Raw genomic sequence first — 24,779 nt, 5'->3', positions numbered from 1 at the left:
GCGGAAAATGTTGCATTTGTAGGGTGAACATAACACAGTTTAACTTTATACATTAAACATCATGTTTGTAATTAAAAAACGTGAGAGAAATGCAGTTCAAGTCCCTAAGATTCGAATGTTTTTTTCCTTCCAAATTCATGATGCATTTTGTTTAATGTGTAGACTTGTAGGAATATGTACCTGCTGGAAACTGTCGTATACAGTGTGTGCCACCACACCTTTTATACGTCCTGCACCAAATATCCTTCAAACATTATTATAATAATAGTGTATACTTATACATCGAACACAGCGTCCAGGGACGCTCAGGGCGATCATGTATACAAGCAATCTCACGATGCTATACATTTTTACAGTAAAGCAATGTTTCTGATTATGTTGCTCATGAATTTGTCGATTTCAGAGTTTGATCTCTCACAGCAAATAAAACTCTCTCATAACAATTATTTTTTAAGAAGAGTTTTCTATTTCTTGTACATAGGAAGATTGGAGGGATGTTAAACCTTACGTACCTTTGAACGTCGGATCCTACCCCCTTGCCCTATGGATAATTTATATCAAGTTTGGTGAAATTCTAACAATGCTCGTCTGAGAAGAACACACCAATGTCACTTTCCCTGAACCTCATCCCCCACCGAAAGGGGCCACCATGGAATCTTTTTTTATTCTTTACCTCTCTATAACTTATTTTGCAAACAATATTTGACTGCACTGTCTGGAGTTGGAGAAGGGGAATGTATATAGTTATGGTCCTTGGGGCCCTGTTTTTGAGCCACCATAAGGGCCATATATCGACTTGGACAACCTTGCATTATCTGCTGCTATATAAGGATAATTCTTGCCACATTTTTGAAGAAATAGATGAAACCAGGGGCGGCGATTTCTTTTCATGACCGGGGGGACGAAATGAGAGGGAGCAGTGGCGTAATGAGCAAAAACGTTTGGGGGGGTAGGAAAAAATCCGCATCACCACCACTTTTACATGTTACGCAGGCCCTGGCAACGTTTTTTTTCAAAGTGGAGAGACGGGGGGCGAAAGTATTTACGATCAGGTAGAGCAAAGCGAGCGAAGCAAGTGGAACGAAAATTGGCGTGGGGTCCAGGGGCAAAGCCCCGGCAGGGGTCAAGGAGCAGAGCCCCATGAAACTCAGGGGTTTTAGGCATTTAATTACGGTCAGATGAGCATATTTTGATACCTTATTTGTGACTTGCACTGACATGCAGGTCACTAATTGGAGTGGGGTCCAGGGCGGAGCCCCCAGAAGCTCAGGGATTTAAGGCATTAAATTAAGATCAGATGAGCATCCAGGGGTCGCCTTACGGCGCTTGGCGGGGTCCATGGACAGAGCCCCCGAAGCTCAGGCATTTTAGACATTTAATTACTGTCAGATGATCAACCAGGTCCCCGCCTTAAGGCATTTGGTGGGGTTCAGGAGACATAGCCCCCGGAAGCCCAGGGAAACATGCAATTTCAGCATCATTTGTAAATCACTGGTATCGAATTAGAAATAAACCACGTTTTAATTTTATTTTTTGGAGGGGGAACTTCCCCCAAGCTCCCCCCCCCCCTCCCATCAATACGCAAGTGCGAGGAGGCATAGTGAATAAGAGGGGTGAAGGTGACGGAAGTGACTACCCACTCACAGGTTTCGAAGTTTTGGCTGTATTAAAAAATTACATTCCTTAGTAAAACTATAGTATAAAAACAAGCATTATACTTTTTCACACTTCATTTTTCTCGGTATTTACTTGGACATTTTGAAGGATATTATGCGAGGGAGCGTAGCTACCGAGTGAGAACATTTTTGCATTTTTTATTTGTCTAAACGCTGCACGGTTGGGCCCTCCAGAGCCTAAAAGTGTGTTGCAGTCTTTAGTCAGTATTTGCTATACATTTTGGGGGCACTTTTTCATATTTTGAGGGGGGACGATCCCCCCTAAAAAATTGAGGGGGGACGTGTTTTCCCCGTCCCCCCCCCCCCCGGGATCGTCGCCCCCCCCCCTGGATCATGAAACAAGTATGTTTTTTCGTTGCACCCCTCCCTATATGTTATCCTCTCGTGGACAGAATTGGGCCACCCAAACTGTCATGGATAATTTGTATTCTTCAGTTATTAAAGGTAGTGCATCCCTTTTGTAGCCAACATCGAATTTTGTAGAACTTGTGCAGGAATTAAGAATATGTCACGTATGCCCTATCTGTGAAATTTAAACGTTATCAGTGTCCTAGTATTCAAAATATGTAGGGAAATCCGTTTATTATCTAGAGTTTACTGTCAGACACTATTGAGTGACTGACTGTCTTCTTTTTTTCTTTGGTAATAACATACATAAAAAATCTGTAAAGGGTACATGAGCATTTTTCTTAATCAATACACAGTAAAAACGCTGCTTAAAAAAGTGATGTTCACTTACAGTTGTACACTATCTTAAACAACAGTTAAACAAATTGTAAACAATGTTGCTCGAAACGAAAGTAATTTTGTTAAACATTCGCTGTTTAAAATTTAATGACTGCTATATTTACTATACGAGAGCTTTTAGACAGTGTTGTTTACATATGACGTCATGTGTCTCGTGCCAGTAAAGTGCGCGTTGGCTAAAAGCTTTATTTCACATTGTTATGTTTAGAAACAGGTTCCTTGAAACTAACATGCAATTGAAATTAACATGCCACTTAGAAATGCAGTGCAGCTGTTTAGGCACAGCTCATTGTTATTCATATTAGATGCATACACACAATGCAAGTGTATGCAAGGGTCTTCTGTTGACTACACAGATTGATACATATGTAAAAGCACATGGATATTGGGTCTGGATTAAACTACCAAGTCAACCACACGTGTTTCTGCAGGCTCCATTTTGTTTGTCTCTATACTTACATTTATTAATAGCTTAATAGTTATTACTTTCCAACCCACAACAACAAAGCCGAGATATGAGATCATTATAATGACCTGTTACATAATTTATACATTGATCCTACAATTACAAGCATTTAACTTCGTACTGAATTTCCTTTACAGCTCACTTCTTGAACGTTTGTAATACTTTATAATTCTACAGCAAGGTTTAACTCATACAGTCTCTCTACCAAGTTCTATACATGAATAATTAAGATCAAGTTGTTAGAAATATGTAATTATATGTTTGATATATTTGCATGTAAATAACATGGATATATTCACATAATGCTAAAAAAAAGAGCATTCCAATAAAACCTTGCCAACCCATGAATACTACCAGTAATGAAATTGTGACTTCTACGTACTGTAGTTTGCTGTTCCATCTGAGTATGTAGCCTAGCCTATATCAACCACAAGGATAAGTAATAAAGACCGTTCTTCACCTTTAATAAGAACCGATGGAAATTTGTAAAATGTACCCCCTAAATAAATCAAAACCCCTCGACCATATTCCCTAAGCAAGGTCTATCTTAACTGAATCTCTATGAAAGTAATTGTTAGTAAAAAAAAAAAATGTATCTCGTGCAATTCGAGGGTGCACGAAGTCCAGGCTAAAGGATTTGGGTTACCGAAATGTCCTTTTTACAAATTAACCTTAAAAACACCCTTTTTCTAGATTTTTGGCAACGCGTCAGGTAACAAGCAAAATTTTTCGTCGCACGCATTCAGCAATATATGTGATACCCCCCCCCCCCCCCACACACACACACGCGTACATGTAAACGCCTTCAATCGGGGAGGTAGGCAAAACACCATGAAACTGTGGAGGTAATAAATATAGGCTTTATAAGCAATATTTTATCAAATTTGAGGAAAGAAAATCACAATAAGCCCATTCCAATGTCAAAAGATACTAAAAAACGTTTACTTCTTCTTACACATGATTCGTCTGAATTTGAGCTATGAAAGTGCGGTGTCTGCATCTAGTCATTGTCAATCGGGGAAGTAGGCATAAGACCTAGCAAACGTGGAGTTTGTCGATTTTTATCTTTTCCTTGTAAACTTCGAACTAACTCATGCAAAAAAGGATATTATTATGTTTGCTTGTATTTAAAACAATGAAGGCAATACTGTCTTTCAAATCTTAATTTCCACAATATAATATCAATCTTAGAAACAAGAGTTATGGTCAACAGTTGACCGTTGTGTATCATGTAAAAAGTCTTGATAAATATGATCTTGATTTACTGTATGGAAGCCAGTGGCGGATCCAGCCGGCGGGAAGAGGGGGGGGGGGGCCCAATCCGTGAGAAAATATTAGTTGCGACTCAGCCGTCGGTGAATAAGCGGGGGGGGGGGTAGGAAGCATTTTTTTGGGGTGCAATTTTTCAGGAAATATTTTGCGCCGACTTAGTCAGCCGGTGAATATGAGACCACTATTTTTTTTTTGTGTGACCTAATTCGTGAGATTTTGTTGTTGTTGACCCGTCACCCCCCCCCCCCCCCCCGTGGATCCACGCCTGCAGAGGATCCAGCCGGCGCCAATGGGGGGGGGGGGTAGCCAAATCTTAATACAAAATTTAGTGCCGTCTCAGCCGGCCGGCGAATAAGCGGGGGGGGGGGATGGGGCGCTTTTGTTTTTTGTTTTATAAAGGTTAACTTTACGTTATTATCCTATTTTTTTTTATCGTTTTGGGGGGCTGGGGGGGGGGCGGGCCGGAAAAATCGCTACGTGGATCCGCCCCTGATGGAAGCCATTACAAATGTAATCCTAGGAATCCCAACATCAGTTCCACTTACTCAGGTTCAATAAAAATGTTGGCTTAGCTTTTATCAGTGTCAAGAGATCAAGGTAATTTAAAGGGATTGCCCATGAACTGTCACACTATATTGTGTGGCTCAGAAAGAAAGAAAACCGGATATTTCCAATTACAATGACATAATGACTCAAAGTTGATGATCTTGACATCATTTTTTATCATTTCGAAAAAGAATGATCTTCTTAATGAAGTAAGAATTAGGTCAATGATGAAGTTGTAATTGTAGATCGCAGGTGTTCCGTTCTTTCTAGCCCCCCCCCCCCCCCCCCCATGTATATAAAAACCATTATTCTATCATAAGGATATTTATATTTCTTTATTTTTGTTTTCGGGGGGAGGGGGAAGATTTCGGCAATTCAAGGAAAGAATACAATTCATATTTGTAAATGTTTTTAAATTAATCGTTATCACTAGTGGTATAGAGTTTGGATTAATATCATTGCTTCTTTGTATGAGATTCCTTTTGTTCTCTTACTATCATCAAAATATGTTTGTAACATTTATTCTTTTCTTATACATGTTTGCATTTTGACGTATCGACTTGTGAAAATGTTATGTTTTGTGAATAACGTTTATGTCTTTTGAAGAAAGAAGACACATATACAAAATAAAGATTGAGCTTGTTTGTACTATATTGCGTACTGATATGTCTTCATTATTTTAACTGTAAGGAATCACTATATCGCAAATGATGTTACAGTGCTTGCACACGTTGAAATTATTAATAGATAAGCTGGGAAAGATATAATGAAGGAAATTAACTTTAATAATTCCATCCACTGTACGTACCAACGGAACTTAATGACACCACCACACAAAAAGTTTGCAAAACTTTCTCCTGTGCTCCTCTCTTTCTCTCTCTCTAACTATATCTTCATTCAATTTAAGGACGAAACTGTCATCTTTTTCAACATGTTTTAACAATTCCTCGATCAATGTGGTATCAAACCACTTTCCCTGAATATTTTCTTTCCTTTCATCCTCGAATTCTATTAAATTCTTTAACACACCTCCTGCAAACATATACATACTTGCCACTATAAAATTGGATATAATTACAGTTTTAAAACTATGCAGTATTATCTAGCAAATCATTTTCTTTCTTAATTTTAAAATATGACTTATGTTAAAGAGGGAAAACAAAAATCACAGAATTATCATGTTATTTCTATAAATATCTCATACACCAGCAGGTGTATTGTACTACAGAGGAAAAAGACGAGATAGAATCAAATAAATGCCAATTGTAATAAACAATAGTTTATCTTCTTTGAATTTCTGTAAAATATACTTTATTTCGATACAATTATTTGACAGTCTTCAAAGGCACATGCACATCATGAAATTTACAAGAGACAAGTTAAACACGTCCAGCGATGATATGCAATTAGGAGTTAAGTCCGAACGTGTACATAAAAAGGGCATTAGTACCAATCAATACAATTGAACCACAGGCATTGCACCACATTTGCAAAAATCTACAGATTAAACATGCATGTAGTAGAAAAATGTCTTATAATTGTGATTACGAATAAACAATTATTTCTAACATCACCTGGGTAAAAGAATGGTGCAATATTGTGAAGTTGACATTGCCACAGAAAATGAGGTTAGAATACAAACGAAGGCAAAATAGATGATATTGATATCATTTACTTGGAGAATTGATCAACTCAGCCTACGCATATTTCATGATTTCTTTGAGGTCTTGTTAAAATAACAGATCATATTACTGTTCATTCTTGGCCGGCCATCCTTAATTTATACACATGTATAGTATATTTGTGTGTTTGGAATGATATGAAAGGTTGAGGCATAAAATGAATTCTGCCACTTAAATAAATGGGGTTTACTACCGTAAAATCCCCAGGGATTCTAAAAAAAATCTAGAATTCTAAAACCTAAAAAACAAAACCCACCTCAAACCATAACAAGAAATTAAGCAACCAATTAATGAAAACAAAAGATAACATCTGTAACAACTTTGAACAACATAACTCATAACTAGAAATGAAGAAAAAAAGAGCCCACTGCTGTAAACACACAGCAAGAAAGCCAAAAGCCCTCTCTTGGATCCAGGCAAACAAAGTCTCCTTGAATATTAAACAAACAAAATAATTAAATGTTATTTAGCAATACTCCCATCAGCCATAATTGAACGCTTTACAAAAAAGGATGCTTTACACACATACCAAACACGACATGCAACATGTACAAACTATCATCCTCCCTAACCAGGGCAGTTTTCGCCATAAAAACTATTTCATACACAGGACCAAACTACTGAAGCACCATTGATCCGAATCTCAAATAGCTTAAGAACTGTTGCAGCTTTAAAAAACATATCAAATTGTTAGTATTAAATTTGTACATGTAATGCACAAGTATACTATTTTTTTCTGGACTGTGAATCCCGACCTTGAATATTCTATTCTAAAAACTTCCTTTTCTCTCTCCTCATTCTTCTCCTGACCCCCATGCTTTACCTTCCCTTCCTAGTTCTCTTCTTTCTTACATCCATCATCCATATCATTTCATTGTTTTATCTGTATACTCTGATTTTGTATCATCATACTTCTACCTTATAATGAATGACACTGTGTCAACATTATTTTGAGGAACTTAAATTCTACAAGCTATATGCTTTTGATTAAGTTCCTTTTTTCACATGTAATTTCGAAATTATTTAGTGTGAAATAAATGAAACTAAACTGAAACTGAAGGTCAAGAGTCACTACTGCTCTCTAAGAAAATAGCAGCCCCTAGGTAGAGTACTAGCACACCACACAGTTTGCTAGAAAGTCCTGATTTATATACCATTTTATTTTCTTTTGTTGTAAAATCATGTGATACATATAAATATGAATGCGTTAGTATTTGAGGGATAATTCCCTTTTCAGTCTGACAAATTAATAATATCCATTTTCCAAGTTTCTCAAATATTATATATGAATATTTGTCAGTGGTAACAATAGTACATTCCAAAGATACCATTTAACATGATGGAGTTTGATTTGGGGGCAAAATGGATGTAAAAGATTCCAGATATTAGTTTGATGAACATAATTACGTAGAGTTTAACAGTACCTAAGGTTAAAAAAGCTACACAGCATATCTGTTTTTTACATTCCTATCATAGCATCATCATTAGTTGTGTGCTATACATTTAACACAAATCTGACGCAATACAAATTTGTTGGAGAAGCCAACTTTTGAACAATGATGAAGAATGAAGGAGAACTCACTGACATCACAAATCCCCCCCCCCCCAAAAAAAAGGGACCAGGGATGAAATTGAATCAGCAAGAAGTAAGGTGAATCATATTAATATTGTAGGTTTATATGATTATACTGGAACCAACCCTTTATTATAGCCCTTTTTATTTGTTTTGTTGCAAAGGTATTACAAAAAAAAAAAGGTTTTGGGTCCCCGACCCCCATCACAACTAATTATTCACATTACAACCATCATCTATAGTCTAGTGCTTAAACACTAAATTGACATATTTTATGTATGTGGGAAATCTGAGAATAATATTCAGATCTGTTCTTATTAATTCACAACAAACATACATTCGGTTTACTTTTTAAAGGGGGCACTGATCATTGACTCCCCCTCTATTTTTTGCCACAATTATACTAAATCTGCAGAAACTACTGCATTGCTAATTAAACAAAAGTGTACAAATTCTATCTCTACACTATCCCATATTAATGGCTTGTACTAAACACTCAGGTCGCGGCTCGTTTGGCCATTTAAACAAAATGGTGTCTTCAAATCGGTTTTTAAGGGGGAAAATATTATTTCAAATTAGTGACTGTTTTTACACTCAGGTCGCGGCTCGCTGGGCCATTTATTCAATGATGTCTTCAAAGGGGATGCGTAGGGAAATTTTCTTAAAAAAGAAGTTGGAAGTTGTGATTATTATTTTTTTAATGATAGACAAATAAGAAGATTAGAATTAAGGCTGGCATTGGGAAAGACAAAATACTAGGTGATTAAAGTGGATTTTAGAGAAAGTGTAATACTACAAGGGAAATGAACTGTATATTTGATAGAAACAAGGAATAATGGATAGAGTGAGAAGATGAATTGTGGGAAATTAAGAACTAACAAGAGAGGATTACATAAACAAAGAATGAAAGAAAACAAATATTTAATAAAAAGGGAATTGAAAGAATTCATTGGTCAAATTTAACAGTGATAAAGATATAAAGAAAAGAGTGGAGGAAATAAAGATTTACATGATAGAAAAAAGATGAGAAATAAAGGGGTAGAATAAAATTTAGAAAGAATATTTTTTAAAGACTGACAAATATGAAAATAAAGCGAGGAATAAAACTTGATAGGATATTACAAGGAATGATGGAAATATTCATTTCATTCTTTCATTCTTTGTTTTTGTATTCCTCTCTTGGTAGTTCTTAATTTCCGACAATTCATCTTCTCACTGTATCCATTCTTCCTTGTTTCTATCATATTAATAGATCATATACCTATGTACTATTACACTTTATCTAAAATCCACTTTACCCACCTAGTATATTTGTCTTTCCCGATGTCAGCCTTAATTATAATCTTCTTATTTGTCTATCATTGAACAAAAAACAATCACAACTTACAACTTCGTTTTTAAAGTAAATTTCCCCACGCATCCCCTTTGAAGACATCATTGAAAAAATGGCCCAGCGAGCCGCGACCCGAGTGTAAAAACAGTCGCTAATTTGAAATAAGATTTCCCCCTTATATTAAAAAGCCGATTTGAAGACACTTAAAAAAAGATGGCCAAACGAGCCGTGACCCGAGTGTTTTTCAGCGCGCCGCGACCCGAGTGTTTAGTACAACCCCATAATAATATCAGAAACAACACAAGTTCTGTCCAAAATGAAAAGGGGCACCCTTTACACATAGTAAGGGCACTCTCCCTTGATGATGATATTAATACACTATACTGAACGTGTTCTCATAATAAATGTTGTTTAAGTTTTAATTGTGTCACAAATGTACAAGCATTACACTAGTCAATTCCCCTACTGCCTTCTTATGCTGCCATTATGGTATGTAAATGCAAATACTTGACTGTTTGATTACAACTTCCACTGATTTATTTCGTTAAAAAATCTATGGGTTTTTTTCTTGTTCAAATAGGATATTTCCAACTCATGCTGCAAAATTCTCATTGTAATCAGTACATGTTGCCTAAACGATATGCTCCCTGTCATTGATATCTGGGAGTGGCCAAGCATAGGTCCACTAATAAGACCCTAACACAATTACAAATTGCCGGATGCCTACAAAAATGATAATAAAACCTCAAAATAACAAATCCTTTGCCAGTAGAGTGGGTAAACATTTTATGAATACATGGAGAAACCAAATATAAAAGAATACACATTTTAGACTGTAATAACAAGAACATGCCTTGTAATTTATGAGCATTTTCAGCAGTTTGGTGACTCAAAACAAAAGCATGTGTGTATTCAATATAAAAATGGTGATTTGATATTAAAGGGAATGTTTTTACCAAGGCTGTGTTTTTCTGCTTTTGGTAACCTTCGAGTTTCTTACGTAGTCTTTGATGTTGACCCACGTTCTGTGTTTCAGCACAGCTTCAGCTTTCAAGCATTCGTCTATCGCTCTCTTGCCAGGTAGCTTAGAATGAACAGTCATAAAGGCTCCTAAACGTCTCTGGACAGCCGACTTTTCCGCATCGCTCCATGCTGTCTTTCGTTTCTTCCTTATTGGCTGTTCATCAACCTCTTCCAGTACATGTTGCGTTTGCCTTTGCCTTTTGGTACCTAATGAAAGACAATAACAAAAAAATGTTGCAATTATACTATGCAGAATAATAAATGCAGTATCACATACTGTTTCTCTGAGTCTCTGACCCATGAACTTGAAGAGTGCATTACTGTTATGAGGATGGAAGGAGAGGAAGAATATTTAAATCCTCTTTTGCAGTGATGCAGAATAGAGTGTGATCCTGGGAGGAATACACTTAAACGATTTTTTTTTGCGGGAAGAAAGCCATCATATAATTTTGTAAAGCTCATATTTCGTGAAATTATGGGCATCTACCGTTTAGGGGAGTCGGGCACAAACAAGTCTTTAAATTATCTGACAGTGTCATGACAGATGGGGTTATGTTTCACATATTCTACCCGGTTTCTATTGGTCATTTATTTTGCTAATCTAGCTCAGTTTTGGGTTTATTTGGGAGGGGCTCCTGGCTGCCTCCATTTTCATCCATTTCCTAGTATATTGTAGTGATTGCTGTGTGCATGAAAAAAAGTACATTTTGTATTACCTTGACAACCCCTGACTCCCAGTCTAGAACAAAAGGGCCACGATCACATAATACTTTCTGAGTCTATATTATTGTATGTACACAATTTTTTTTTAGTTTAGAGAAGTTTAGATATAGAGACCAATTAAATTCACTAATAGATTTTCTCCGTCATTGGCAACAGCCTTTTTTTGTGAGGCTACATTACAATTATAATTGTGCTATAATTTGTAACAATTCAAAATGCACAAATATTGGTACGTGGTGATTTCAACAGGAAAAAGTTTGGTTTCACTTTGGCTTTTGAGGATGATTGAGAGTGCGGTACAATAGGCAAAATTAACATTTAGGTTTGCAAAAAGAATTTTTTTAGATGCTCTCATTGGACTTAAAGTCATACCTTTTTGGGAGCATCCAGGTAGCTGACGTTCGACATCATGATCACCAGAATCAACATCGCTGTCACAATTGTCATCACATGATTCAGGTCCCTGTTCTCCAGTGTCGATCTCTGTACATAAAATAATAATCAATAATATTCACCAAAAAGAAAATCTGGGTCAACTGCAAAGAAAACATACTTGTAATTTAAAACAAAAGAATATAATCAACTATTTCTAAATACAACATGGTAGAATTGGCACCAGGTATATGCTACATATGTGGATCGAGTCAAACAAATGCCTTAATTACCCCTAATCTAAATAAATTGAAACAAACAAGTGAACAATATAGTGAGGAATATTTAACTGCATGGTTCATTTGAAAACAACACTTTTCATTAATTCAATAATGTTGCAGCATGTTTATCAATTTACATATTTTGTATTTGATAATTGTCAAGTTGAGTGGAAATCAGAAATACTTGATTCTTAAAATGAGTACATGCTACATGGTTTGTTATTCATCCCACTCATCCCCCCTCAATGTGACTACCGCATGACCGTTACCAAAATCGCGGAAAAGGGGTCAATTTCAAGCATGTCCGCGGACATATTCCTCGAAATAAAGAAAATTGCACAGGTGTCCCCGAAATTGATAAATAGGGGTCATAAAATTCTCGGAGCCGAGTCTTGTCCTTGTAATATGGTAAAATAGGGGTAAATTTGCGAAAGTGTCCTTACAATCTTATAAATTATTCCAAAGTACGATTTTGTCCTTGTTTTGACGTAAAAAATTAAGTTTCACATGTCCTTGAAATTGACCGCAAAAGGGGGTTATATGCATTGGTGGTAACGGTCATACGTGTCACTCTTTGCAGGGGAGTGACCCCACCGGCTCATCCCTCGCCATGATGTTTCTCATCTCATTAGGGTTTGGATTGAGATCCCCACTGTATAATTCTACCCTCATCACAAATTTACCTTCATCTAACTTGATTTGAAGCTCATCCAGACTTTTTGCAGTGCCAATCAGCTGGACCGGGTTCCCAGCTTTTCCCTCCATGGCGAACAGGATCTTTGATATTTTGGCCACCTGCATAGCAGCATCTGGCAGTCTATAATACTCCCTATGTATCCTAATATCGTGGCCCATGAAGTTTGCTAAGGCGTCCATCTCATGGTCCCTCAAGCTCATTAGTTGTGACATGGTAGCTACATGCTTCCGTAATTTTGTGGATCGAAGTGTTGAAGGATTTTGTGCTCCACATGCTTCTGACAGCTCACGGAGAGCATCTGACCCTCGAACATGAGATGTAGTGTCACTATTGGCTACGGCGAACAGGTATTTGTTGCTTGGGTTTACACCTGCTTCCTCCCTGTGGGATACAAGGGTGTCTACACATGATTTCATGGAGTCTGTCACAAGGATCGGCACTGTCCTGCCACGTTTTCCTACTACCTCAACTCTCCAGAGAAACTTTACAAGATTTTTTTCCCAGTCTTTCAGCATCTCTAGTTGTCCTTCCACCATATGAGATTCACCTTTCTTGATTTTATTGTAGTCATCAAGAGTCATCTTGCTGATTTCCCCTTGTCTCCTCCTATTAAACACAATGAGATGAGCCAGCATGGTCTTGTTGAGTTCTCTCCATGTGCTATGGTTTTCGATTGCGGTCCCAGATGACAGTTTGTCTACACAAAGTTCAGCCTGTACCTCTAGGTGTCTTGACAAAGCCACAACATCACTCGTTAGGGGTAGGAGTTTGGGCTGGTTTCGTTTCCTCTGGTACAAAGTTCGTAGAGCATGAGTAGAGATTTCAGATCCCCAACAAGTGTCCAGCAGCTTGATGAACTTTTCTACAAGTTTCTGCATGTCATCCCCATCTCTGTCCATCAAAGCCTTACTCAGGAGCACAAAGGCAGCCTTTCTTAAGGTATGTCCCAGCTTAAGTGCTAGACTTGGTGTATTGAACAAGTGGTTCTCCTCATCAAAGCCTGCCACTTTCTTGACAGCACTCAAGACAGTCATAAAACCATTTGGTGATATCAGGGAAGTCAGACTTGCCTTGCCATTGCAGCTGCAACGTCTGAACTGAAGTACAAGTCTTCCTAGTTCTCGTAACTTGCATCTGATGTGGTTGTGCTGTTCTTCGTCATGGCCCAATTTCTTAGAGTACACCTTGGCCAATTCTAGAATCAACTGATCATTTAGAATGCAGGCCTTGATTTCATCATCGCTGAGACCACTCAGTACTTTGTGTGTTATAGAATCTCTTGATGTGCAGGGCACTGGTGGAAGCAAGAGTCGACCTTGTGCTAATAGTCTTCTTCGTTTTTTCTTTTGCTCCTTAGCCGGCTCTTCTTGCTTCAAAATGCAGCGGTGTTTCCACAATTCGGCTTTCGCAAACCATCCCAAACAATCTTTGCAAGGCTGATAATCACGGGGCTTTGCTTCACAAGAAGGTCTATATACGACCACAAGCTCTCCATGACCCTTTTCGAAGACCCTGTAGTTGTGCATGTGATTTCCTTTATTTCTTATCAATGTCAATAGCTTATCCTTTTCTTTTCGATTCGTTGCTGCCATGTATTGAGCCACCTTTATTTCATTGGAATGTTGTGACCGCAGGTGATCAGGAAGTTTTTTGTGGGGCTTCTCACACATCATGCAATAAGCTACCTTGTCATATTTTCGCCCTCCTTGATTGTTGGTCTTCATCACAGTTATCCCCTCATGGTCAGCATCAATGCCTCCATATCTTGATGATGCCTCCAATGACTGATCTGATGACAGAGATTTCAGTGATCGAGTGATGCCATTTATTGATGTACATTTAGCCTTAGGCAATGATGCTTGAGAATTATTTAATGAAGTCTTCCCTGAAGAGTCAGAATCTCCTTGAGAATCACAGACATAGTCTGGATCATCATCACTATCATCATTATGGTCAGATAATATGTCCTCATTATCACTTGAAAAAATATTTTGTGAAAGGGTTCCATCTGGTACCATCAATGCTGGTGTGGCAGGCTCAGGGAATGGTTCCCAGTGCTCTCGGTTATTAGGGGGGTTTCTGCATAGATCATCAGATGTGTCATCATTATCAGCAAGAAAATTGGACAGTGAAAGGTTTCCATCTGGTTCCATTAAAGGTTGTGTGGCAAGCTCAGTAAATGGTTCCCAATGCACTTGGTTATTAGGTGGGTTTATGCATGGATCATCACATGTGTCATCATTATCAGCTGAAACATTAAACTGTGAAATCTTTCCATCTGATTCCATTAAAGCTTGTGTGGCAGGCTCAGGGGATGGTTCCCAATTTGTTTCGTTATTAGGGGGGTTTCTGCATAGATCATCAGATGTTTCAGCATCATCAGTTAGAACATTGGAGAGTGGACGGTTTCCATCTGGTTCTATTAAAGGTTGTGTGGCAAGCTCAGTAAATGATTCCCAATGCACTTGGTTATTAGGGGGGTTTATGCATGGATCATCACATGTGTCATCATTATCAACTGGAACATCAAACTGGGAGAGCTTTCCATCTGATTCCATTAACGCTTGTGTGGCAGGCTCAGGGGATGGTTCCCAATGTTCTTGGTTATTAGAGGGGTTCCGGCATGGATCATCACATGTGTCATCATTATCAGCTGAAACACTGAACTGTGAAATCTTACCATCTGATTCCATTAAAGCTTGTGTGGCAGGCTTAGGGGATGGTTCCCAATTTGTTTCGTTATTAGGGGGGTTTCTGCATCGATCTTCAGATGTTTCATCATCATCAGCTCGAACATTGGACTGTGAAAAGTTTCCATCTGGTTCCAGTAGTTCTTGTGTGGCAGGCTCGGAGAATGGTGAACAAACTTTTTCTGGGTCTGGTGGGAGGTTTGCAGAATTTTGCAGAATTTCAGGTTTTTCATCTTGGACTCCACTGTGTAATTGAGTAGGACTTGGGAATACAAAATTATCTCCCACCCCATAATCATATAACACTTCTTCACCTTCTTTGATTTTCTTCAATGAGAAGAGAACCAGTTCTGGTTCATTGTGAGGGTTCTCTCTAATCTTCATTCTGCTGTTGACTTCACCCCTCCAACCATGGTTGACGAGTCGTCCCAGTTGTTGTTTAGTTGGTTCGACTGATGCATCCCTACTGGAAATGAAATTGAAAAAAAATGAAAACATTAGATTCATCAATGTTTAAAATTACAATGAATCACTGAAACATACAAGTATATGTGGGTTACAATTTGTGATTTCACTTTAGGTTTTCTCTGTTGTCAGATATTATTTGATTAACTGTTACTTTTCAAGTAGCTAGGGTATCACTCAAAGAAGAATCGTTACAGTCATGATTTTTGTTAACGCATGGTTAATTTTAGGAGGAAATTTGAAATACAAGTAACATAGGAAACAAATAGGTAACATTACATGTAGGCATTGGAAATCATAACCAATATCATGAACATTAAACATGCATATGTTTACTTTTCATTTGCCTTAAAATTGTAATGCTACAAAATGTCACCGTGCATCAGACAAGAGTACCGAGGCGAAAAAAGACGACGAACTAACCGTGGAAGATTTTTTCAATATAAATACAAATAACAAAAACAAACAAAAAAAACACAAAGGTCGAATAACGACACGCCCTACAAGCCACGGGCAACAGCATTGCGAACAAAATATATCCTCTCAAGACCCTCTGAAATACGAGAGCCAAAGACATTACATGGTATAACAAAAATAACAAAAAAGAGAGAGAAGCGATCAAATTGGGGAAAGGGCAAGGAGAGGCAACAGACTAAAGGGAAAATGTACAATTTCGGACATATCTATCCACAAGATGTTTACACCGGGTGGGAGAGATGGAAGAAGGCTTCGGCAGGGGAGAAGGAACATGCGGAGAAGAAAGATGAGTCCAAGGAGAAGAAGGGAGGGAGAGATGAGGAAAGATTAAAAAATAGCATGGGAAAAAGGAAAAAAAGCATTATGATAAACAAGAACAGACGTGTAGAATGAGGGGGGAAAGAAGAAAATAATCTATCTAATCTTTAAAAGTGGAACGTAGCTCCAAAAAGCAAATAAAGAATACAATATAAAAAGTGGCTACTAGCACAAACCTGAATTCATATCAAACGGACCAAACATGTATGCAGTGTTATATTATTTTAGAATGAGCAAAGAAAGCAGGAAATCCAATGCAGGGTTTGAATTGTGCATTGAAAACTACATCCTCAATGAAGATTATGTTTACCAACTGTATGATTTTTGTTCTCAAGTTTTCAAATGATTTTTCAATAAATCTTACCATTTGACATATGTTGGCCCATCTCAGATCATCTTCCCAGATTATAAAGAAGAGGAAATTTGGGAAATTACAAAATGAATGATGAACATTTAACAAAGAAGGATAACAGAAATTAAAAGCAGAAGATGTATAAAGACAACAAGCAGGAGTAGCGAAATGAGAAATCCAGCTACAATGCGAGGATGACGCTGGACAACAGACATTGAAAGAAATGAATTAGGAGGATGGGAAGGGAGAGGAGGAGACAAAGCAGATGAAGAAGTTGAATGAGGAGTTGATGAGCGAGGGGTTAGGAGAGGGGTTGAGGGAGGGGTTGGGAGAGGGGTTGGGAGAGGGGTTAGGCGAGGGGTTGAGGGAGGGGTTGTGTGAGGGGTTGATTGGGGGGTGCGGGGAGGTGTTAGGGGAAGTAATGAATGAACAGATGAAGTAATATCAGACTGAAGTGAAGATGAGGTGTAGAAGAAAGGGGGAGTAGAAAAAGAGTCTTCCGATGACATATTGCAGGGAACTGATGAACCAGCATCATTTAAAACTTCACTGGAGGGAGAGGGAGGTGGTGCAAGCTGCGTAGAAATTTCCGAATCTGTTTCATCATTTAAAACTTCACTGGAGGGAGAGGGAGGTGGTGCAAGTTGCATAGAAATTTCCGAATCTGTTTCATCTGTAAGATGAAATGTGGAGTGTACAAAAAAAAAACATGGACTTTTCAGTGTAATGCACCTTTCTTTTATATCCAATATTTGTACCAAATATTGTTTTATATTCTCATTTTATGCTCTCCAAAATGGAATATGATCTGTTGGACTGACAAGGTAGAATAATTGTCATTGGTAAGATTGTGTTTTTTGTATGATAGCTAAAACAGGTTTGAATAGATAGAGAAGAATATAAGTTGCATATTTGTTCTATGCTGTCCTTGCCGTATTGATACTTTCTGCAGAAAACTGTATGTGTACTGTATGTGGTCAGTCCACGGGTTTATTCAAAAGCACGGAATAGAATTTGACAGACATGACTAGCTTTCGATCTTTCTCTAGGGAAAAAACAAAAACCACTGGTAGAAAATATGTTGCCCTGTCAACCCACATGTTTACGACTACGTCATAAGCATATAGCCTTAGGTTTGTTTTCAACACCTATCATTACAAAATATACTTTTCAATAAATCAAGTCGTCATAGTATGTAGACTTACCACCATTTCGTCCCTTTCCATGTGAAAAAGTATCTGAAGCAAGTTTCACAGTCTGCATCTCTTCTTTCCCCCACATCTCTGGTTACCAGATCTCCTCTGTACCACAAAAGGAATTCTCCCTCTTCAAACGTTTTGGTGGTAAAGACTGCTCTACCTGTGATTGAAGAAATACATAATCTTCATGAGATCAATCATGCGAGTTTAAACATTGTGAATATGATGTTACAAGTATATTTGTCTGTCATTTAAGATAATGCTCAGGTGTGATAAGTAACTCGGACTCGTACTTGTAAGAAGGCACTTATTTTCAAAATTGGTTGAGTTTTAAATAACATTTGTGTGTCTTTTTGGTCACATTGCCATCAAGCAGACTTTTAAGCAACACACTGTATTTAATATTAGTATGCTGCAGATATTAAATTACAGTGTCATGCATGTCATGATGAACATGACGTTTTCTCTAGATTTTCTAAAAACTTTTTGACATTCAACCCCATGAGGAGGCATTAAAATTCATTTCAAGGTCTAACCTTTAAACACTTAACCAAATCAAGTTTAATACCTCCTGCTTTACAAAAGAGCCCTGTACATACAAATATTTACAAAAAAATAGAATACATTGTAGAAAACATTAAAAAAAAAGCTTTAAAAAAATAAAAACTAGATCAAAATGAACAAAAGGCCTTAAATATTAAATATTTAAGATATTATTGATACAAAGAAAAATGACCAAAAAAATATTTTAAAAAATACACATGCCGTAAAAATAGACTACACAACTGCAAACAGACAAACAAACAAAACTAACTTATGGTAAAAGTCATGATATAACATTAGGTACCAGTGCATGCATTAAAGTGATAGAGGGAGTGACTTAATTTGGTTTTTTAACATTTGGAGTGAAGTTGCCGTGCGAATATGAGTCGGTAGATTGTTATAGATGCTTGGAGCAGTGAAAGAAAAAGAACGTTTTTTAAATTCAGTCTTTGGTTTCAGGATAAATAAGGGATTTAAGGAAGAATGACAAGTAACAAAGTAAACTGGACGATTATGACCAAAAGATTCTAAATAAGGGGCTAGATTATTGAGTATTTTGTAGACGAAAATGCAGTAGTGGTAATTGATTCTATTTTCAACACTTTGCCACTGAAGACTGCTTCACGCAATTAAGTGTTGAATTAAGATTATAAAAACAGAAAAATATGAGGGAAAGCATATCAAATATTCTACTGCATGAAATTAATGAAATATACAGAAAGGGTATAGATTTTACTAAAGAAGTTGACCTGTTTAACTGCGAAGGGTTTCAAAGTTACTCTGAGAAGAGCTGGTGATTTTCAGACAATAGGCGATGAGGTGTGATCAAAGAACCATACCAGGCGTTCCTTGCATAGTCTAGCTCTGAATCAATATTTTATTGAGCATATTAATGTTAGATATCTATGCTACAGTGAATTTTCACTATTAATACAATCTACATGTACATGTATGTAACCTCACTCACCTTTGTCAGGCAGCTGTTTCACTGTAAATCCTTCAGGATCAACTTCACTAAAAATATCTGGAACTGTCTGTCTGGTTTGACTTCTGAGAATCCGATTCTGAAACAAGTCAAGTAAATATTAGTAATATTATGCAGAAACACAGCTGTGAGCAAGCTGGAAGAAAATATCTAAATATTACACCCCCCCCCCCCCCCCACATCCTCCGCCTTATCATACTGGAATTTGCCAAAATATTGCTACTCATATCCATGCTCAATTTTATTATATTATTTGTTAAAATCATGAGGTATTATGAAACACATCCATTATGATGTACATGTACATCAAGGGGGTCATGTAAATACATGGCTCCACATTTCCCATGCACACATCTTATCATATTTGACTCATTTGCAATAGATATAGATTGCTCCACATTTCCTATGCACACATTTATACATATCTAGCCCATATGCAATAATAAATGTGGCTCCACATTTCCCATGCACACATTTATACATATCTGGCTGATGTGTAATATATATAGATATGGCTCCACATTTCCCATGCACACATTTATACATCTTCAATCCACCTTAAGTAGTTGAGATAAACATGGCTCCACATTTCCCATGCACCCATTTATACACATCTGGCCCATATGTAATATATAAATGGCTCCACATTTCCCATGCACAAATGTATAGACATCTGGCCCATGTGTAATATATATGGCTCCACATTTCCCATGCATAAATTTATACATATCTGGGTCATGTGTAATATATATATAGATATGGCTCCACATTTCCCATGCACACATTTATACACATCTGGCCCATTTGTAATATATATATATGGCTCCACATTTTCCATGCACACATTTATACACATCTGGCCCATGTATAATATATATAGATATGGCTCCACATTTCCCATGCACACATTTATACAAATCTGGCCCATGTATAATATATATATATATATATATATATATGGCTCCACATTTCAAATGCACACATTTATACACATCTGGCCTATGTGTAATATATATATATATATGGCTCCACATTTCCCATGCACACATTTATACACATCTGGCCCATGTGTAATATATATATATGGCTCCACATTTCCCATGCACACATTTATACACATCTGGCCCATGTGTAATATATATATGGCTCCACATTTCCCATGCACACATTTATACATCTGGTCCATGTGTAATATATATATGGCTCCACATTTCCCATGCACACATTTATACACATCTGGCCCATGTGTAATATATATATATGGTTCCACATTTCCCATGCACACATTTATACACATCTGGCCCATTCGTAATATATATATATGGCTCCACATTTTCCATGCACACATTTATACACATCTGGCCCATGTGTAATATATATATATGGCTCCACATTTCCCATGCACACATTTATACACATCTGGCCCATGTGTAATATATATATATGGCTCCACATTTCCCATGCACACATTTATACACATCTGGCCCATGTGTAATATATTTATGTGGCTCCACATTTCCCATGCACACATTTATACATCTGGCCCATGTGTAATAAATATATGGCTCCACATTTTCCATGCACACATTTATACATATCTGGGTCATGTGTAATATATATATAGATATGGCTCCACATTTCCCATGCACACATTTATACACATCTGGCCCATTTGTAATATATATATATATATGGCTCCACATTTTCCATGCACACATTTATACACATCTGGCCCATGTATAATATATATAGATATGGCTCCACATTTCCCATGCACACATTTATACAAATCTGGCCCATGTATAATATATATATATATATATATATATGGCTCCACATTTCAAATGCACACATTTATACACATCTGGCCTATGTGTAATATATATATATATATATATGGCTCCACATTTCCCATGCACACATTTATACACATCTGGCCCATGTGTAATATATATATATGGCTCCACATTTCCCATGCACACATTTATACACATCTGGCCCATGTGTAATATATTTATGTGGCTCCACATTTCCCATGCACACATTTAAACATCTGGCCCATGTGTAATATATATATGGCTCCACATTTCCCATGCACACATTTATACATCTTCAATCCACCTTAAATAGTTCAGATAAACATGGTTCCACATTTTCCATGCACACATTTATACATATCTGGGTCATGTGTAATATATATATATATAGATATGGCTCCACATTTCCCATGCACACATTTATACACGTCTGGCCCATATATATATATATATATATATATATGGCTCCACATTTCCCATGCACACAGTTATACAAATCTGGCCCATGTATAATGGCTCCACAGTTCCCATGCACACATTTATAAGTCTTCAATCCACCTTAAATAGTTCAGTTAAACATGGCTCCACATTTTCCATGCACACATTTATACATATCTGGGTCATGTGTAATATATATATATATATATATAGATATGGCTCCACATTTCCCATGCACACATTTATACACGTCTGGCCCATTATATATATATATGGCTCCACATTTCCCATGCACACATTTATACACATCTGGCCCATGTGTAATATATATATATTTATATATATATATGGCTCCACATTTCCCATGCACACATTTATACACATCTGGCCCATGTGTAATATAGACCTATATATATATGGCTCCACATTTCCCATGCACACATTTAAACACATATTGCCCATGTCGATCTATATATATATGGCTCCACATTTCCCATGCACACATTTATACACATCTGGCCTATGTATAAAATATATAGATATGGCTCCACATTTCCAATGCACACATTTATACAAATCTGGCCCATGTATAATGGCTCCACAGTTCCCATGCACACATTTATAAATCTTCAATCCACCTTAAATAGTTCAGTTAAACATGGCTCCACATTTTCCATGCACACATTTATACATATCTGGCCCATGTGTAATATATATATATATATATAGATCTATGGCTCCACATTTCCCATGCACACATTTAAACACATATTGCCCATGTAGATCTATATCTAGTTATGGCTCCACATTTCCCGTGCACACATTTATACACATCTGACCCAGATTATTATGGCTCCACATTTCCCATGCACACATTTATACACATCTGACCCATGTGAGTTATTTACAGATAGGCCTAGACCTATGGCTCCACATTTCCCATGCACACATTTAGGCTAAATCTGGCTGATGTGAAATAGACCTTCAAATCTAACGTTACTAGATATTCCTTTAGTTTAACTCTAAAGTTAGGCCTATGAAGAACTTATACTAGACCTAGATCTACTACTAGTAGCCTAGACTAGTAGTACTAGTCTAGGTCTAGGCCTAACGTTAGGCCTAGAATCTAGATCTACATCTTACTTAGATCTAGATTAGACTTAGATCTAGATCTAGACTAGACCTATGTATGAGTTTTTTGTACCCAATATCATGAATAGAACTAGATCTATAGGCCTAAGGAATTCTTTAAAAAGTTGATAGAATATTAATGGGCCTAGACTGGATTAAAAATGAAAGTAAACTTTCTAGATCTAGACAAGTTCTACTTACTTTTGCCAGTTGTGGCTGTACTAATCCCGCCATGACATGTCCATATACGTTAACAGGCACGTCGCAAGGTGCACTGCACCAGCACTGCGCATGCGCTGCATCTAATAAGATACAGACTGTGCAGTGTGTATCCTCATGCTGGCGCTCTTCACTTGATATTATTCTTGAGATCGGAAAATAATACACATATTCAGGCTGCAAGCTATGACTCCAAAGTGGGAAACCGGGGATGGAGTTAAATCGCAGCCGAACGTTGATGGGGTACTACTGAGATGTCCCAAAGCTGATTTAAATCTCGTTTTAATGATTCTGCAACTGTGGAGCTCCACGGTTTGCTGTGTCTCCACAGTTGGAAGTTGTGTATTCATATGAACCTCCCCGATTGACGGTCATTACAAGTGCACACACACGCACACACACACACACGCACACACACACACACACTTTTTTTTTTTAATAGTTTTTTTATTGATTCCAAACAATACAAATTAATTTTTAGAAATAAGGTACATTTTTTTTTTCCTTGACATAATTCAAAACATTTACATTACAAACATTGTACAATTGATGAACACAAAAATGAAATCAGTTGTATCAGAAAACAAATAACCCCATCCAACCAAACACACTACTACTGCTACCCCCCCCCCCCTCCCCATCGTGCGACACACACTCCACCCGACCACACTTCCACCACACACACACACACACGCACACACGCACGCACACTCACCCTTCCAACCCCCTCCCCCCACCCCCCCCCCTTTCCTAGCTACCGGGTGGAAACTGCCTGTCATTTTAGGTCGGGACCGAATCAGATAGAACGCGACCCTTGATTAATATAACACGATTAATATTAAAACGAATCAATCCAAGGCAATTTAAGGCTCTCTTGCGTATCGTATTCAGACACTCATCATCAATAGTGATCTGTCAGTTTATGACTGGTTCATTGACCTATTATATTAAATTCTATATCAAGTGTCTCTCCAAGTTTCTCTCTAAGTTCCTCGGTCTTGAGTAAACCGTTTCATCGTTTCATACCTTGTTGCTCCACATTGTGTGATTACATCGTCTAGAAAGCCTTTATGAGGTCTTCCCCTCTTCTTCTTACCATGAATAAGTCCTTCTATGACTCTGTCTCTGAGCATCAAGCCCTCATCATGCCGCATTATGTGTCCAAGCCATTTCTTCTGTCTCTCTCTAATCGTTTGAATCAGCACCCGCCTTTCTTGAGCTCGATGCAACTCCTCTTCATTCGAAAATCTGTCCCTCCAAGACACACCTAGTAATTTGCGCCAGCACCACATTTCGACCGCCTCCAATCGCTGCATGTCCTTTTTAATGAGTGTCCACGTCTCAGCCCCATACAACAGTACACTCCATACTAGAGTCTTCACAAGACGCTTTCTCAAACTAAGGTCAATGTTGTGGCTCATCAGGATATCTTGTCTTTGTAAGAAGGCAGCTCTTGCCAGAGCTGAGCCCAAGTTGACCTCTTTGGCAGACTTGCCATCCTCAGTCAGCACACTGCCTAGATACTTGAAGTGGTTGACATGCACTAGTCTGTTGCCATTTAACATGATAGTTATTTCTTTTGTCTTGCCTTTACTTATCATCATCACCTTTGTTTTCTTCTCGTTGATTCTCATGCCATAGCTCCTAACCACTTGATCCATCTGAACCATCTGTCTTTGAAGACCATCGGCAGTGACAGCGAGCGTGGCCTGATCATCAGCATACCGTAAAGACCTAATCAACACTCCTCCAAC

At 37.6% G+C, this 24,779-nt stretch overlaps 2 protein-coding genes across 2 annotated transcripts; both read right to left on the bottom strand.

Moving 5' to 3' along the window:
• Positions 1–6,914: 6,914 nt before the first annotated feature.
• Positions 6,915–14,786, bottom strand: LOC115923559. The gene is made up of 3 exons (XM_030984525.1): positions 12,378–14,786; positions 11,414–11,524; positions 6,915–10,525 (listed from the first exon to the last, which is right to left on the bottom strand). Exons 1-3 carry the CDS (start codon positions 14,677–14,679, stop codon positions 10,248–10,250), a joined length of 2,691 nt encoding a protein of 896 aa, XP_030840385.1. The 5' UTR covers positions 14,680–14,786; the 3' UTR covers positions 6,915–10,247.
• Positions 14,729–23,411, bottom strand: LOC115923811. Its single transcript, XM_030985156.1, has 5 exons — positions 23,008–23,411; positions 19,403–19,499; positions 17,899–18,052; positions 14,782–15,547; positions 14,729–14,740 (listed from the first exon to the last, which is right to left on the bottom strand). Exons 1-5 carry the CDS (start codon positions 23,038–23,040, stop codon positions 14,729–14,731), a joined length of 1,062 nt encoding a protein of 353 aa, XP_030841016.1. The 5' UTR covers positions 23,041–23,411.
• Positions 23,412–24,779: the final 1,368 nt, after the last annotated feature.

Source organism: Strongylocentrotus purpuratus, unplaced genomic scaffold, assembly GCF_000002235.5.
Source record: "Strongylocentrotus purpuratus isolate Spur 01 unplaced genomic scaffold, Spur_5.0 spur5_scaffold_14, whole genome shotgun sequence".
NCBI classification, from domain to species: Eukaryota; Metazoa; Echinodermata; class Echinoidea; order Camarodonta; family Strongylocentrotidae; genus Strongylocentrotus; species Strongylocentrotus purpuratus.
The sequence above is the reverse complement of the archived record's forward strand: the minus strand, read 5'-3'. Positions and strand labels throughout refer to the sequence as shown.